The sequence below is a fragment of the Cricetulus griseus genome, chromosome 2 (genome assembly GCF_003668045.3).
Source record: "Cricetulus griseus strain 17A/GY chromosome 2, alternate assembly CriGri-PICRH-1.0, whole genome shotgun sequence".
Lineage (NCBI taxonomy): Eukaryota > Metazoa > Chordata > Mammalia > Rodentia > Cricetidae > Cricetulus > Cricetulus griseus.
In genome coordinates this window covers 168,232,096-168,249,939 of record NC_048595.1, presented here as the reverse complement: position 1 = coordinate 168,249,939, position 17,844 = coordinate 168,232,096, and the positions used below count along the sequence as shown (strand labels likewise).

The following is a 17,844-nucleotide window of genomic DNA, read 5'->3' as shown; positions in this document are numbered from 1 at the left end:
TACAGAGACCACATTCTACTATTACTTTGCCAAATCAGGATAATTCCTCACTGCATTCTTAATATTTTCCATTATACCCACAGATAAGTGTAACTCTTACCCTTCATCAAAGATTCTTTTTACACTATACAGAGACCATTTCAGAAATATACAATTGGTAAAAATGCAGAGAACAACTGATTATTAGGTTCCCAGCCTCAACTGACACATCTACAACTCAAAACCCTGCAGCTAAGGTTCAGAGAATATCTCAGAAGGAGGGGCAGAACATTGTAAATGCCATAAGATCAGAAAGACTTTTGCAAGATTGTGTGTTCTAGATATGATAGGTAAGATAGGCCCATGATCTCAACAATATGCCTGCCAAACAAGACCTGAACAATGACAACACTAGTTGACATACAAAAGAAGATGGTGAAATATCATGGTAAGACACACCCCTAGATGAAGAGTATCAGTCAATTAAAATTTCTGAAAGGGTGAATTGGTTTTCTCTAGGGGTGAGTCTGGTCCCAAATTTGTATTCAATACAAAGTTGTCAACCTTGAAAATGTACACATTCAAGACAAGCAACATTAAACTTACTTGGCAAATATTTGTACATACAACACACACACAAGGAGGGCTATGAATCTCAGAGATTGCAGGGGCCATGGGGAAGGTTGGAGTTATTAGATGGGAGATATGATGCAATTATACTTTAATTAAAATGAGATAACTTTTAAATTTCTTCACTAGAAGGCGATAGTCCATGTTATGATGAACATCATGGGGTAGAGTAGCTTATGTTCTGACTCCATATTCTATTGTTTTAGAGGACTTATAATTTAAAAATATTTAAATAGAAAATAAGAAATATATTTATGAAATAGTTGGACATCGTAGAGTATATATTCAATCCCAGAAAGAAGGAGTCTGGGGTAGGAAAGTTGAGAGTTCAACCCAGATTTGGCTATAAAGCAAAACCATTTCATAGAAATAATAAGCAAATATTCAACAAAAGCAATCCTCTCTAATATTTTTATTTAATCAGTACAACACCAATTTGGTTATTCAACAGAGACCATGACATCTAGAATAACTGTGGAATAAGTGAATCCAAAAGTAACAAGGGTTAGAATTTTAAGCCTTCTCCAACTTGCACTCACATTCTCTCTATATTCATTATACCTGCAATTGCTTTTTAAAGAACTCGTATTCATGGTTCAACTGGCTCATTCACTGTACCTTTGGCTTCCCTTGTTTCCCCTTGACTGCACAGTCTGGGACATCCTATTTCACATTTGTGTCCTGAGAGTGAATTCTACCCTGACTGTTAGCAAAAAATATCTCCACCCTGCATTTTTAATAAAGCTCTTCTAACAACCTTATATCAAAGTAGCATTTCAAACTACAAATGCACAAAGAGTTTCTAGAGTATGGGGTTTCCTTTACTCTTTGCAAGAAATATATTTCTTTTTGTTTAACATATATAACTTGTGAGCCTGTGATGTGCCAGACTCCCCACTGTCTTCTATATGATGCCTTATGCTTAAAGTCACTCAGTAGCTAATTTTATATAATCAATTTGGCAATAACTGATACAATGTTTGATCTTTTAGCATATTTTTGTAGTTATTTTTAAAATTTTAATTAGAAAGAAAATTATTTTACATCATGTTAATCCCAGGTCCCTTTCCCTCCCCTCCTCCCCTGCCCCCCTTCCCCTGCCCCAGCTAACACCCTACCTATCCCATACCCTTTCTGCTGCCAAGGGAGGGTGAGGCCTTCCATAGGTGGTCTTCAAAGTCTGTCTTATTCTTTAGGATAGGGCCTAGGTCAACCCCCTTGTGTCTAGGCTTATATTTCTTTTCATTAGTTAAGCAACTGTCTGCAAGTGAAGAAGCTGACCCATTTGGTGTTTGTCCAAATGGCCAAAAACATCTAAAAATGAAAATGAATCAAATTATAATGTACTCATTATTGAATTCATTCAATCTATAAAATAAAATCTTTGAAATACAGTAAGTTGAGTATTACAGGGCCTTCAAATTGCTAGAAAAATGCACACACACACACACACACACACACACACACACACACACACACACATATATATATATATATTCTTTGTTTTTATTAATTAGATTCCACATTCCTTCCTTATAAAAAATTTAAAAAGCAAGTATACATATTATGTCAGGGAGACATAGGTGAGAGCACAGCTAATAAGCATGAGAATGACTGATGTTAGTGTGAAAATAAGCAATGATTCCCTGAGTAAATATAATAAATTGTAAAACCACATAAGAAAAATAAGTTGTCTTTCTTCTAAACTACTTTGTATGGCTTTAATATATGCATTTTCAATAGCATTGTCTGATCACACAATCTAACACAGCACTTTCTACTACTGAAGTGAAAATACATTTTGAATGTTAAATTTAAGGAAAAGTAAGAGGGAAAAGCTCCCCTCCTTGCCTTCTCTACCATGAAATGACTTATTTCTATTGGGCCTCTGGAGTCAGGTTTTTATACTCCAGATAAAAGAAATCATTTCCCATAATTATTCTTATACCCCTTTCCAGTAATACAAAGCAGAATTTTGTTAACCAACACCTATAATATACTTCATTTCAAAATAATAATATGTCCTCTCCATTGGGGTTTATTCGTTTTTTTATTCATGTATGTTAAATATTCTTGAGACTACTAAAGTGAATTGATTTTTCTTATTTAAAATGTTTGCATGTCATAAACTCAAAACTTTTATATTCTATGCATGAAGAATTTTTTTGATGGAAGCATGCTGAGCTTAACATGTAATTTACATTGAACTCACTGAGCTTCAAATGCACTCTGGGAGTTATAAAGGTTCATTTCTCCACAGGCTAAAAGACCTGTTTCCAAGAGCACTCAAGTCAAATTTATTCCCGAAAAATGCAATATGACAAGATTCATTCTTGATGAGATTAATGGTAGATATCAAGAGATAGGTATAATACATGCGGCTTCTTCGCTATTTTTGCAAAGCTGAAAATTTTGGTACATTGATACAATAAAGGCTGGTTTAACTGTTATTTAAAGCCTCCCATTTCTAAGGCAGTGGACTAATGATGAGTGGATTTATTCTTCTATTTTAGTTTAAGAATAAGTATATATTTAACAGTTTGTGGCACTGCATGCTGAGTCATGCATGTCTATGGCTTCTGAGAGAAATGAAATTACATAAGGATTTAATTCTCACTATTGACCTGGAGTTTCCAGACTGCCAGAGAGACGAAAAATAAAACAATAAACTATAAAATATTTGAAGACCTCCCTCAATAGAAAAAGTGTGCGGTGACTAAAGCAGCTAGGGATTCTGGAGAGAGTTCAACGAGAAGAGCAGTAGACCAGAAAGCTCTGGGCATATGTCTTCAGCCCTTATCTGAACAGTTTTCAGCCACTATGTGAGGAAACTTCACAGGGCTTGGGGATAAACCACACAAAAGGATCAGAAGCAAAACTCCTTAGTGCTCTAAGAATCCAAAGCACATTTAAACCTTATGGGAATTGGGAAGTCATGGGAATTTGGGTAAAGATCTTAATATAAGTCATTTCACTAGCAGGACAATTTTGCTTCATGTTATTAAGCACTAACCATCAAAGATACAAAGGCAAGGTACAGAGTGGGATTGGTTTTACAAATACCTGTATGCTAGTACAAAATTTAAGGAAATTAAAGACATCAAAATCTCTAACACCTAACACCACACACACACACACACACACAATGTTTACGGATTTCACATCATTGGAAGATCTGACACAAAAGGAGAAAAGCAATTCATTGTAAGGATAAGTTAATAGAAGCAGCTTTTGAAATAATGCAGACAAAATAATTTGCAGAGAACACTAAAACCATAAGTTATAATTGTGTCACATGCATTGAAGACTATTCAAAATTCAGCATTTTAAATAGAATATCAAACAAGTAGAAATGTAAAAAACAAAAAAAAAACATCTTTTCCAGATGCAATATACAGTATTTTAAGACTGATTAGGTTAGCTTAGGCATCCATTACCCAGACAGAAAAGTAATGAAAACAACAAAAATCCGTACTGGTTTTAAAGACAAGAAGAACAACTGTACCAAACGACACAGGTATATATAAAAGACTAAAACCCAAAACCAGTGAGATAGAAAATGAACTAGATCAACTAAGAGGACTATAATATTTGTGTAAATCAAGTAATAACTTAAGAATTGGAAAGTACAAAACAATTTAAGGAAACAATGCTCAAAGCTTCCCTATACTTGATGGAACCCATTAACATGTATATCATACACATAATATTTGTAACAAAGGAAACAATTCTTCTAAGCAGACAAAAGACCCATGTATTATGTATAAAGTTACAATGTGATTGAATGTCACTTTCTCCTTTGATTTAGGGCAGTTTAGAAAATGATAGATTAATATTCTTTATCTGTTCCCAATAAGGAATCATCTATGCATTTTGATACACATATTTATAAGGAATAAGAAGATAAAACCTATTTCTGCGTAGGTATTGTATCAGCACACAGGAATATAATCCTGTATATGTTTATATCAAAGTAGAACTCAGAATAAGGATATTGTCAACAATCATGTAGGATGGTTTAAAGATGTGAAATCATCTAATTCTGTGAGAAGAAATTATAGTTATAAATAATTAAGCAGCTGGTTCTTTCACAACTTCAATATACTTGGACCAGGACCTAATAGAATAATAGAATTAAAAGGAAAAATGCATGAATCTACTTGTATAATTACCTAAAAAACAAAATTCCCAGGTTTTTGTGTTTTTCCCTGAGTCAGCTCTTAGCATAACCTATGGGATAAAAATACTGTACCTGTGTGTCTAAGCTCTGATTCTCACCCCCCAAATAACATACTGTGTAGTCAAGAAGTTTAGGAGTAACATCTTATATCACTATACTAGACTATTTTTTCTCAGTAAACTGGAAGGATTTAATTTCTAAGAAATACCTTGATTATTTATGCAGCAAGTGTGACTTCCCTCAGTCTGGCTGTTATTTGACCTCTCACTTCTGTCTATACCAGAAGCCAGGTCTTTATTGCAAACTCCATTTTATACTCTGATAAAAAGACTGTCTTTCCTTAAATTAAGAACAGATTTTTATGTTTCTTTGTTTTCCTTCATTTTGAAAACTTGTGTGTTAGCAGCCACTGGAGAAAAAGAAGAAATAGATTGATGGTAATTTCACAGTCCTTGGCAAAAATACACTGAACAGCTGTTTGTAAACACTGAACAACAAGGAGAATTGAGGATGGGATATGGATTGTTTTAACCCAAATAAGACATTTTCTAGAAAACTGAACGAGATATGGAAAACATTTTTTTTTTATTGTTTGAGTGCTTGATCCTAAAGTTCTCAGGAAGAATGAGCCACAGTCTTTTTGTGATCCAGTATGGTGTGTGTGTGGGAAATAATCACTCATCCCTTTTTGTAAGGAAGAGAAATGGGATTTCCAATGAAATATATATAGACAGAAAGCCTGTGCTCCAATGAGATGATCCCTCCTCCTCTTGTTCAATAATAGTATTCATCTTTTGTAATGGAATTTTTTCAAATGTCTTTAAAAAATTCACCAGTTATAAGTCAATGCATCTGCTTTGGACCTCAGAGAGTAGAGAGTGAGAAAGGAGTTTCAAATAGAGTGAATGCATTATTAATGAATCACCCTGCAGCTGTCCTTAAAGACGTCCTGAAAATGCCTATACATTTAGAACACACTCACCTGGAAAAAAAGCACAGGAAATAATATCCATTCTTTCTGTTGTATTCAGAGCAATGTTCTTATGGCTTGTCCTTTTTATATCCCCTGTCACTCCTCCCTAGGCAAGCAGATCTCTTGGTGAACAAATAGAAGTCTCTTCCCAGGACTTATAATCAGAATTGGATGGCATTAAAATAGGGAGTTTATATTTTTGTCTTTCACATGAACTAAAATTCACTGTATTGTATTTTGTTCATGTCAATTAATTTCAGTAAACCAATCTTAAATAATATTTTGTATTTTCCATATCTGAATTAAAACCCTGAAAATCTCCACTATTTTTAAAAAATAATAGTCTAAAACTAACATACAAGATGATAATAAAAATGATACATTAATTACAAATGCATACTTTAATTAAAATTAGTTCCATAATTATTATCTCTACTAAGCTGCACAGACTGTAGAATTTGCTCTCTGTTCTAGAATAGATGATTAAAGAACAGAGAGTTCTACATTATGGGTAGAAAAAGGTTTTGCATCATGAATGACCACTATTAGGAATAGAGATACATTAGATATCACTAGACTCTGCTAAACATCTTAAAATATTTTACTAAATTTACAAAATAAAACATTTATGAGTCCTAAAATGATTTGATACCATTTATAAGTACATAAATTTATCTACAATATCTAGATTCTTAATTTGATAGAATTTTATTATTATTGAAATAGTCAACCCAGAATTCATACTTACATCTCTAAAACACTGACTACCAAAACTGTTAGTTTATACAAACTCTGTGAACTGTGATGCAAGAATGTGAGACAACAGAAAGTGTCCTGCTTCCTTATTTTTATATATAGATGTTCAGAATTCACATCCCCTTATACAGTTCCATTCTATTCTATACTTATTTATTGTTTGCTTGCTTGTAGTATACTTCTCAATCACTGGTTTATAAAAACAGTGTCTCCTAAAATACATATTAAAGTGATAATAGGAATGTGAAGAACAATAACTAAGAAAAATACCTTTATTTTTTTATGCTAAAACACTTGAAGAATCATGCAATGAAATATGAAGGTTTAAAAACAAGAAATATGAAGGTTTTAATTATCTAGCCTTCTAGTTTTAGGAAAATATAAAATTCTAAGAACATTTTCACCTGTGTCTCTGTAGTAACCAAAAGTGATGTAAGATTTCCATTTAATGTCATGAAGATGTGAAAATTTGCCACTGTTAAACAGTGTGGTATTATAATCTATTAGTCTGGGGTGGCTATATTAATATCAAATAGAACAGTTATACAGGCCAGTATAATTAGAGTATGGGGATAAATGATAAAGAGGCACTTAGAATACAGAGGTAATTTGTCATGAAGTCATAACAATTACAAGTTTACTGACTTAATAATAATTTTACAAGATGATTTTGGTGACTAATAATAGAACTTCACAGAACCATTGATCAGAAAATTTAGGTAAGACATTGAATATCTGAAAATCAGTCTGAGGTTTTTTTAATCAGTTGGCATTTATATAAAGTCGAAAAACTGTATAACACTTATTAATTCAAGTTTGTTAACCAACAGATTTACATTATTCTATAAAATAATATTAATAATTTTAAATTAATATTATCAAAGAGTCATTTTTAGAAATGTTATGATAAAATAGAAAGAAATAATAAGAAACACTAAACTATGAAACTCTAAATAACCTAAGAAGTTGAAATACAGAGTAGAATAAGCTTAATATAAGTCATTCTGAGGCCAGTAAATAGAAAATAGATAAAGAAAATACAAGAGCACTCTTGACAAGTATAACGAGTAAATATAAACCAAAAAATTAAATAGATAACAATGAATCAAGTGTATTAATACAATAAAGGATGGTGACCATATAGGATTTATATGAGAAATTAGTTTAGTTCCCTTTCGAAAGTGTCATACTGAAAAGAAAAAGATAACATTTTAGGGCAGAGAAAATCACCTTACAAGCATTCTAAAAATGTATTACTGAAATTGCCTGAAAGCTAGGGAATGTCTAGTTTTCCTACATGTTGGATAAATGACATATTTAAGAAACTATCACCAATTTCATTAAATACTAAAAATTTCCCCAAGGTTAGAAATTAGCCAAAGATGCTTACATCTGGCCCTTCACACTTCACTGATCTTACTGACTATTGCAAAAAGCAGGAGAAAGAAATGAGAGGCAAAGTTCCCAGAAAGCACGTGTCCAAGTGTTTGTCCTTTATGTTGCTTATGTAGAAAATTAATAGCATCTACAGAATTCATCGAACAGTGATTGAAAAGGTATTAGGATATACAGTTAATGTTAAGAAATGTGCTCATGACTTTATATTAAATATCCAGAAAACAAATTTAAAACAGAATTCCACTTAAAATTTTTTCAAAAAATGTTTGGGAGTAATAAGTATAAAGAAAACATTTATCATCTTTACAACATGGCTGAGAACATTTTTTAAGCAAAGGAAGAAACAATTTAAAATCAGGTTTACACATTATGTATCAGTAAATTTTAAAAAATTAAGGAATGTATACATTAAGTATATAGTTTATTTATAGCAATAACTATATACATATATATGGAATGATAAGTAAATAGATCAATGTTTGTAGATCTTTACAAAATAATGTAGTTCTAATGTAATCAAATTCAAATCACATGAATCTCCATTATGAATGTATATTTAACCTGACACTACAGCTCTGTAGTCAAACAAGTAAAATGTCAGCAGATTAATTATAAATGTCTGATGGAAAAAATGGTTAATGAGACTGTACACTTACACTAGACAAGTTATTCATTTTGAACAGGTAATAGTAAATATTTTTTCAAATGGTCCTATATTTACAGTCCCAAGGCACATTCCCTGGCTATTATATAAATATTAAATAATTATTACCCATAAGCAAAATGTTGTTTATAATTTCTGGTTTGATCTAAGAAAAGAGGTTTTTCTGCCAATCATAAAGCAAGCAGCAGTCACACAGTCTAAAGAACAAATTCAATCCATGAATTTATGACTGACCTCATGGAAAATTGTTTAGTAACTTTCTTGATATTTAATTGTACAACTATTCTGCCATACTTGAACATTTTCTTTTCTTAAAAATAGGACATGGGAAGAGTTTGGGGGAAGGGAACCATAAAAAATTATGCATTGTATGTAGCTTTGGAGCCTATCCTGGCAGTCGTTCTGGAGACCAGGCTGGCCTCGAACTCAAATAGATCCACCTGCCCATGCCTCCCAAGTGCTGGGATTAAAGGCATGTGCCACCAACTCCCAGCAAAAAAATTCTATTTTCATTAAAAATTTAAAATGTCAATTTATCACAAACAAAAACAAAACATACATAGTTGTGGATCAGGTATTTAATATATATATATATATATATGTATATATATATATATACATATATATATATATGATATATGTCCTAAATTAAATGATGCTATGAAAATTGATATGCCTACTATGCATGTTAACTTGGTTGTCTGCATGGGTGAGTTGGGAGATTCCTAGGAAATTGCTAAAGCATACCCCTGCTGTGTTTATGAGGATATTTCTAGATAAGATAATGGAGGTATGACAGGGCCTAACTGTAGATAGAAACATCCCATCAACTGGAAGTCAGGAAGAATAAAAGAGACAGGAAGGGGAAGTGGCTACAAAGACACTTGTTCCCTGTTTCCACTTCCACACAACAATGTACTCAACCCCTTGAAACCACGATCATTATTACCACCCTTAAGTGGTTGTTTCAGGCATTTTGTCATAGTTACTTAGAAAAGTAACAAATACACTTATTTTAATGCTTAATATCACATATGAATCAATTAGTGATTTCATTACATAATATGTTGACATGCACAAGCCTTCCAACTTTATGAAAATTATAACAAATTAATCTGCTCACCCCATTAAATAAAATATCATAGCTTCAAGGCACCCTAATGAACAAAACCACATATGATTTCATACTTATGTCAACATTTATATCCTAAAAGTACTCTGGGTGTTTATATTTACATGCATACATATGTGTGTGAAGAGAGAGACTGGGTGTTTATGCATATGTGTGTATGTGAGTGTCTGGGTGAATATGTATATGTGCGTATAAGTGTATACATATGAATTTTCTATCCAAATAAGCTTTAAAGTACAAATTCCCCAATAAAGTTGCACTGTGACTTGCTCTTTTCATCTAGACAAGGGTTTTCTTGCTGAAGTACACCTCAGGCTTTGTCTTTGTTCTTTAGAACATGCCTTAAGAAGATGTTTTTCTTCTTGGTTAACATTTAGGAAAATCTGCCAATGTTAATTTCACAAAATGGTGACCTTCCACTAGATTTCTAAGTTCTTTGTAGTGAAAAGAATCATCATGAAAGGACACAGTGCAATCATGCAGTTCTCTTTCCAGCTTTGCTAGTTTTGCACTGCATTCATTCAAACAGCCAGTAGCTTGTGCACTGCCATGCTAACTTTCCTTGTCTGGTTAGTGGAATAAAGAAGCACTGTCAGAGATGGTGTATTCTGAATAATGAATAACTGAGAGTCCCCTGACACAGGTTTGACGGCCATAAAATATGAGCTTTGTGATTGCCCTTATATTCATACTCTGGGACTGACTGGGGGGATATTATTTCTAAATGCCAAGCTAACTCTAATTGTGGCCAGTTTCAGTAGGTGATTCTCTCATTAGTGTTTGGAGCAATTACAGAGAAAATGGATTGGTGCAATTTTATTTCTGCATTGATAGAATCTATTCTTACTACTACACTTTAGCTATTCAGATTCAAATCAGGCTTCTCATCACAAATGCTCTGTTTGCGAGGAACACTGCAAATGACTGGAGCTTCCCGCCCCTCATCAAGTTTGATTTCCAATGAGGTCAATGCATTTCATTGCCAGTAATATCGTATTAATTCAACAGGTAGAATGAACTTCCCTTTTACTTTGTGACAATTACTTAACTTATTGGCATCATGATATGTTATTTATCACTTTCCTCTCTTAATGATATAATCCTTTACAACACTATAGAAAATCAGAACAAAATGAACAGAAGGTCTATACACACAACTGACTCACACAAGAAAACAATGGAAGCACTGGATTCATGCTAAATTAATGTAACTGTAGTAAGAGATTTGGATTGGGAAGTAAAGATAAATACATACAGAAGAGATTAGCTGCCTTGAATGAAAATTTTCCTTTTTGTCGAATAGTCCAGTCATAATTACCTAGCCACAATGCTTTACCTACAGATATTGAAGGCAAACAAGTTACCATGATTAGACAACTAAGAGTTAAAAAAAATTAACAGAAATATTCCTCTCAGGTACCATAAAGTTTGTTTCTACCTTAATTATTAAGATCAGACATTTCTTTGATGGTCAGAAAGAGAAAACTTATCCAATGCACTTTGTATGTCCCATGCATATAATGAAAGGCACATAGCATGGTACCTTTCCTTATAGAAAGTTAGAGCTTACATTACAGAGTCCTCTAGATCATCATTCCCAAATTGAAGAGAGAGAAGAGACAGAATGAGACTGTGTGTATGAGCTGGTGTGTTCATGTCTGTGTATGTAGAAGGACTTTTAATACACGGTACATAGTACAGTTCAGTGTATATTTGTGGATGTCTGCCTGTGCTTCCATCAGCCACTGGAAGAGGGCTCATATTTGTAATTTTGTGAACTCTGGAACCTAGTTGCAGAGAGGGAGGAATGAAGATCAAAGGGGTCGGGGCCAGGCTGGTGAAACCCACAGAAACAGCTGGTCTGAACAAGGGGGAGCACATCGACCCCAGACTGCTGTCTGGGAGGCCAGCCTGGGACTGATCCAGACCCCTGAACATGGATGTCAATGAAGAGGCCTCTGGACTCTGGGGGCCCCTGGTAGTGGATTAGTATTTTTCCCTGGTATAAAAAGGGACTTTGAGAGCCCATCCCACGTATTGGCCTGGACACATGGGGGAGGGCCTAGGCCCTGCCCAGGATGATGTAGTGGACTTTGGGGAGCCCCCATCGAGGGCCCTACCCAGCCTGGGGAGTAGAGGGTGGACGTCGACGGGGTGGGGGGGCAGGTGGGAGGTAGAGGGGGAGGGTTGGGGGGTGAGGGGAGGGAGAGGGAGGAGGGATTGACATGTGAAGCAAGCTTGTTCCTAATTTGAACTAATAAAAAAAATACACGGTACACATGAAACCATAATCTCCAAAGCCAACTTTCCAAGAAATAAAATAATTGAAAACAAGCCACCTTCTTCTCTTAGCAGAGTAAACGTCAATAGCTACTCACCTAATCTCTCGATGGAATAGTACCGCTGCTTACTGTCTACACGCACTGTCTCAGCATAAGGACTGCCAACACCATATCCAATAATATAACCTCTCACCACGATGTTTGGGTTTAGAGGAGGAGTCCAACTCATGATGATGCAATTTGTCTGGGGTCTCACATGAAGGGAACTTGGCTGGTCAGGGACTTGAGACTCTAGGATTCAAACACAAATATCATCAGTAAGCCTTATTATTGAGTTAGAACAATTGCAAACATCAGATTTAAATAAGACAGTATGTTATTCCACCCAGACTTCAAATATGGACATATTATTCAGTCCTTTTTTACTAAAATCCACTAAATTTTCAAGTTTAATTTATTACAAGATTGTGTGTGTGTGTGTGTGTGTGTGTGTGTGTGTGTGTGTGTGTGTGTGTACACACACGTGGAAACTAGAGGTAGATATCTGTGTCTCCCTCTATAGATATCAGCCATCTTTTTAAAGATGAACCTCACTGAACCTGCTCCTCACTCACTTGAATGGCTGGCAAGTGAGCTCTGGGGATCTGCTTTTCTCCCCTGTCTCAGCACTGGATGTATAAATGTGTACTTGAAGGCCATGTTTTTACATTGCTGCTGGGAATCCAAATTGAAATCTTCATGCTTGCCTGGCAGCACTATACTAAAAGGACAAACTTTCCTTCTGAATCAAGGAATTTCTTTCAACCTATTTTGATCATATTATTCCCCTTTCCCCAGAAACCCCACCCAGAATTTCTCAAACATTATCTCTGTGGGCACGTGTAGTATCATGCATATTTATTTAAATATCCTTTTTGTTTCTTCATATATTTCTTAAGTGTCATTAATAAATTGAAAAATTAAGGCAAAGAAAATAATTTCTAAAAAATATAATGACCAAGCCATCTAGTCCAATAATTATTTACTCAGTTTAAACAAATATAAAAATATATGTACCAATCCTATTTTGAGAAATTGTTAGAGAAAGCTAGATAGATTGCCCAGCTACTGTTAGCTTGTACTGCTCCTCAAGAGGAGTGTATTTAGGTTTTCAGCATCAATGCTGGATGACTCAATCACCTGTAACTCAGACATCTTCCTCTGGCCTCTATGAGTACCCATAGAAATGAACACACATCTCATCTCCCACATACGTATATACATATAATTTAAAAACATAGTAAAAAATTTAACAAAATGGATTGACAAGGTGAGAAAAATGGAGTTGTGACCTGCCAATGTGTGACTAAAAATATACTTGGGTCTCTAATTGTTAACTCAGTTAAAATATATTATTTGAGGAAAGGAGACAGTATCTGGATTGAAGACACATAGATCCAGATGTTGGGAGATTTTGGTTTCATGCCATGTTATGTTATTCACTAGCTTCATTTTCCTAATTAAATTGACATGTCAGATAGTGCTTGATTCAAGTTAAGAAAGAGCTAAGTTAAATTCTGCACTAGATTCTATCTGTGAGAATCTAAGACCTTGCTTATAAGCCTCTGTTCCCTCAGCTGCATGCTGAAGATAAAGTTGGAAAGAATTTCATAGGATATTGAAAAGACTTAATGAGGGATAATGCATAAAAACTTATTATTACCAGTAGAACCTAAGTTCTCAAGAGATATTTGGTATTAGCAAGGAAATTTCTATAGTAGTTTAACATTTTCTTTTAAAGAGAAGGTATACAAAAAATAATGGATTTTACTACTAACCTGACATGACTGCTACATCATCACTCTAAAATATGACTATATTCTTAATAGACACTGATACTTATTCAATTAATACAGATACACTCCATTGCTGAGGGTAGTCAGAGCAGGAGGAGGCCATGGAGAGGACTAATTACTGGCTTGCTCAGCTTGCTTACTTGTACATCCTAGTACCACTTGCTCAGGGGTGGGACTGCCTGCAATGAGTGTGGGTGCTTCCACATCACTCAGTATCAAGAAAATGCCCCACAGGGTTATCTAGAGGTGAATCTTATGGAGGAATTTCCTCAGTTGTGATTTCTTCTTCTCTGATTCTAGCTTGTGCTGGTTTAGACAACAAAAGCAACCATGAAAATAGGGCCATGTATCTATGACAGAATACAGAGATGGAAATGGTAGACACAATACCTAAATTCTTGTGGTTTATAACATGGGGAAAAATCTACATGTAAGAAAATATTTACAATAAATTATGATAAACATTTTAATAGAGAATATATATAGTCTATGTTGTAAATCAGTTAACTACTATAAGGAAAAAAATAATTGAGTGACTATTTTGACCCTGATAGTCTATTAAATGCTTAAATGTAGTCCCTTAAAATTAACATGTCACTCAAAAATACATGTGATTTGAATCTCACTCAAGCAATTGGGTCCTTTATCTCTGTCCAAAGTATTTGGAGTTAGACATTGAAAATGCTAAATAACTTGATTACTCAAATAACACTATCATTTCTTTCCTATATGATTTGATATCAAAAGATAACAATCTCTCTAAACACTAATTTTACTCATATTCTATTTGACATTTGTAGTGCATGTGGTGAAAGGAAGAATGCTCTTAAAAATTATGACAGTAGGTAACATATAAAAATAATTGCAAGAGACTAGAGATGTTATATCAACAGAATTTTCTAAAGATGGTTTCATGTTCCTAAATATATACTTTTGTGAGCAAGAAGGGACAAACTTTATTTGTCTTCCATAAATAAGAGTCCTATATAATATACAAAGGCATCATTAAAAATTATGTCTCAAAATGTGGATGTAAACATTTATGGCAGAACCACAAGTTTGTGAAGTATTTTCCTAAGTAAAGTAGTAAAAGAGATGAAATAGGTGGATTATTATTTTCCAACCATGTTGGAACAGTCTTACAACTTTCTTTGGGATGTGATGTGTTCCAGGTCTATTCTATTTAACATATTTTAACTTTTGAAATAACTATTAAAGCAAAACAATATGCCTAATTTTATTTCAAGGAAGCCTAAATTTATATCAAGAATGATATTGTTGATGCTTTCTGCATTTACGTGACATGTGTGTACTTTTATGTGTGTATACATTTATTCTGTGTGTGTGCATTTGTGTTTTTGTGTACGTGTGTGTGTGTGTGTGTGTGTGTGTGTGTGTGTGTGTGTATGTGTATGTATGTATGTGTGAATATTGAGGTTAGATGCCCTCATAAGACTTATTCTCAATCACAGCTCCAGTTTTCTTTTGAGACAATATCTCTAACTGAGCCTGGAGGCACTAACTCAATAGACTGGCTGCCCAAAAAGCCTCAGTGATCCTCCTGTCCCCACATCCCCAGGGCCAGGATCACAGACTCAGCTACAATGCCCACATTTGTATATGGATGGAAGAGATCCATGTTTCGGCTGCTGTGCTTACAGAGCAAGCCCTTCACTGACTTAGCTATCACCCCATACAACCCCTGTATTCATGACTATTTAAAAACAGCATGAAAACCTAATGATTTGAATGACAATCGTTAATATTTTTAGGATAAAAGGAAATATTAAGATGTTTCTATAAGCATAACTATTCTTCCACTTTTTGCAAACTGTAGAATGATTTCATTATATTAGTTAAGTTAGCATCGTTTTTTACTTAAATATTTTTATTTATTATTTTACATAGAAACCCAAGTTCCCCCTCCCTCCCTTTGTCCCACTTCCTCATCTCTGGCCTTCCCACCCCTATCTATTTCTCAGAGGAGATAAGGCCTTCCTTGGGGAGTCAACAAAATCTGGAATACCAGTTTGAGGCAGGACCAAGCCACTCCCATCTGTATCAAGGCTGAGCAAGGTATCCTACCATAGTGAATGGGCTCCAAAAAGCAAATTCATGTACCTAGGATAGGTCCTGATGCCACTTTCAGCCTCCACAACAGATCAACCCACATTCAGTGAGCCTACCTTTGTCCCATGTAGCTTCCCCAGCTGTCAGTAAATATTTCATGAACTCCCACTAGCATAGGTCACTTGTCTCTGTGGTTTTCCCCATCAATCTCTTGACCCTCCACCTGTTCACGTGATCCCTCCTCCCTCTCTTCAACTGAACTCCAGGAGTTTAGCCCAGTGCTTGGCTGTGCATCTGCTTCCATAAGTTATTGGATGCAAGTTCTATGATGACATTTAAGCTAGTCACTAATCTGATTAAAGGGTAAGGCACATTCTGACACCCTCTCCAGTATTGCTAGGAGTCTAAGCTGGCATCTTGAAAGTGTTATCTCTAGAGCAATAGTTACACATGGTAATGATTGTTCAACTTGCTCTTGAGGACCTGTTGGGGATCCTCCTCATCTCTCATTGAAATGGAATATTTTCTGTCTTATATGCATTCCTCAAGATGATTTCATCATAGGGCTTTGGCCTGGACTTATTGTATCTTGTTTTCTCCTATTTGGCAGCTGTCTCTTGGAAGTCTGCTCTTTTCTGAAAAGGAAAGAGAGGAGTGGATGTGGGGAAAATGGGAAGTGGGGTGGAGCTGGGAGGAAGAAAGAGAGGTAAAACTGTGATCTGGTTGTATTGTATGAGAGAAGAATCTATTTTCAATTAAAATTACATGTATATGCATGTATGTATGTAAGAAGAAATAATGGAAAATATTCTTGACTATCTATGTCAGTTAAAAAGTTAAAAATAAAAATAAGATTATAGATATGTGGGAATTGATGTTTAGGGGATTTTTGTCAGTCATTTAGTATCGTAGGGATAAAGAATAGCATATTATCAAGGCAATGTTAGAATCAGGAAATCTGATCCATAATATATGGCCTCCTAATCATAATAACTAGGACAGGGAATTGTCCATAATTCATAAGAGCCAATTTATACACACCTACTCACTTCTTAATATGAAACAGGAATAACAATTTACCTATTATTCATCACAATGAACTTTCCTTCATACATTTGACCCTATAGGTTATGAAAACAGTTATTATTTAAGTGAATTATAAAATATCAATTCAATGATTTCTCAATAGAGAGTATGTGACATGAGCACCACTTCTTAAGGATCCAATTTTGAAATTCGCTGCTCAGAAGTACTTGAAAAATTTTACAATTATCTCTAGGAGAGTGACTGCATATATAAAACATGAAGAAGCTACCAGAATAATTACTGAGATAATCTGAAACCAAAGAGAGCTCAGCATACCAGAAATGACTAAAGTAATGACTGCCCCAGTCTTCAACCTACACCTGAGTGATGATGATATGGAAGTCCAGTGCCATTCTTGATGATGTGACAGAATTTATAATGCATATGTTGTCTTTGAGTAATGACTGTAGGTTTCTACTAAAGATGTTTTTGAAATTAACAACTGTGACATTTCAGTCTTTAAATGACGTCTCTAGTAGGCCAATTATAGTGTACATATTGTGTGAATGGAGGAAACTCAAAAGCAAATAAACAGGATTTTAAAACAAAACAGGCGAACTTGCTAAATGCTTTTCTAACACTTCAGTAAGTGATACACAAAGGACATTTCCTCTTACAGTCTAAAGTGAGTGTTAATGAAGTCTAGCAAATTTATGAAATTTGAAGCAATGAAAACAACTGCTATAGGAGGTCCTATAAATTTCCAAGGTCTCCTCACTGAAACCCACATTCATGGTGTCTGCATCAGTCCCATGCTGCATCTATGGGGACATCCTGTAGTACTTCAGTACTTATCCCTAGCATAGGTGTGGAATTTGGCAGCCCATTCCACATAGAGGGAAACTCCCTGAGCCAAGAC

General features: G+C 34.6%; 1 protein-coding gene across 1 annotated transcript in view; it reads right to left on the bottom strand.

Moving 5' to 3' along the window:
* Positions 1-17,844, bottom strand: part of Dcc (DCC netrin 1 receptor) — a 1,088,579-nt gene that overhangs the window by 149,770 nt on the left and 920,965 nt on the right. Inside the window, exon 15 of the mRNA XM_035440067.1 lies at positions 12,091-12,285. Coding sequence (XP_035295958.1) covers positions 12,091-12,285 — 195 coding nt within the window. The remainder of the gene's footprint in view (positions 1-12,090; positions 12,286-17,844) is intronic.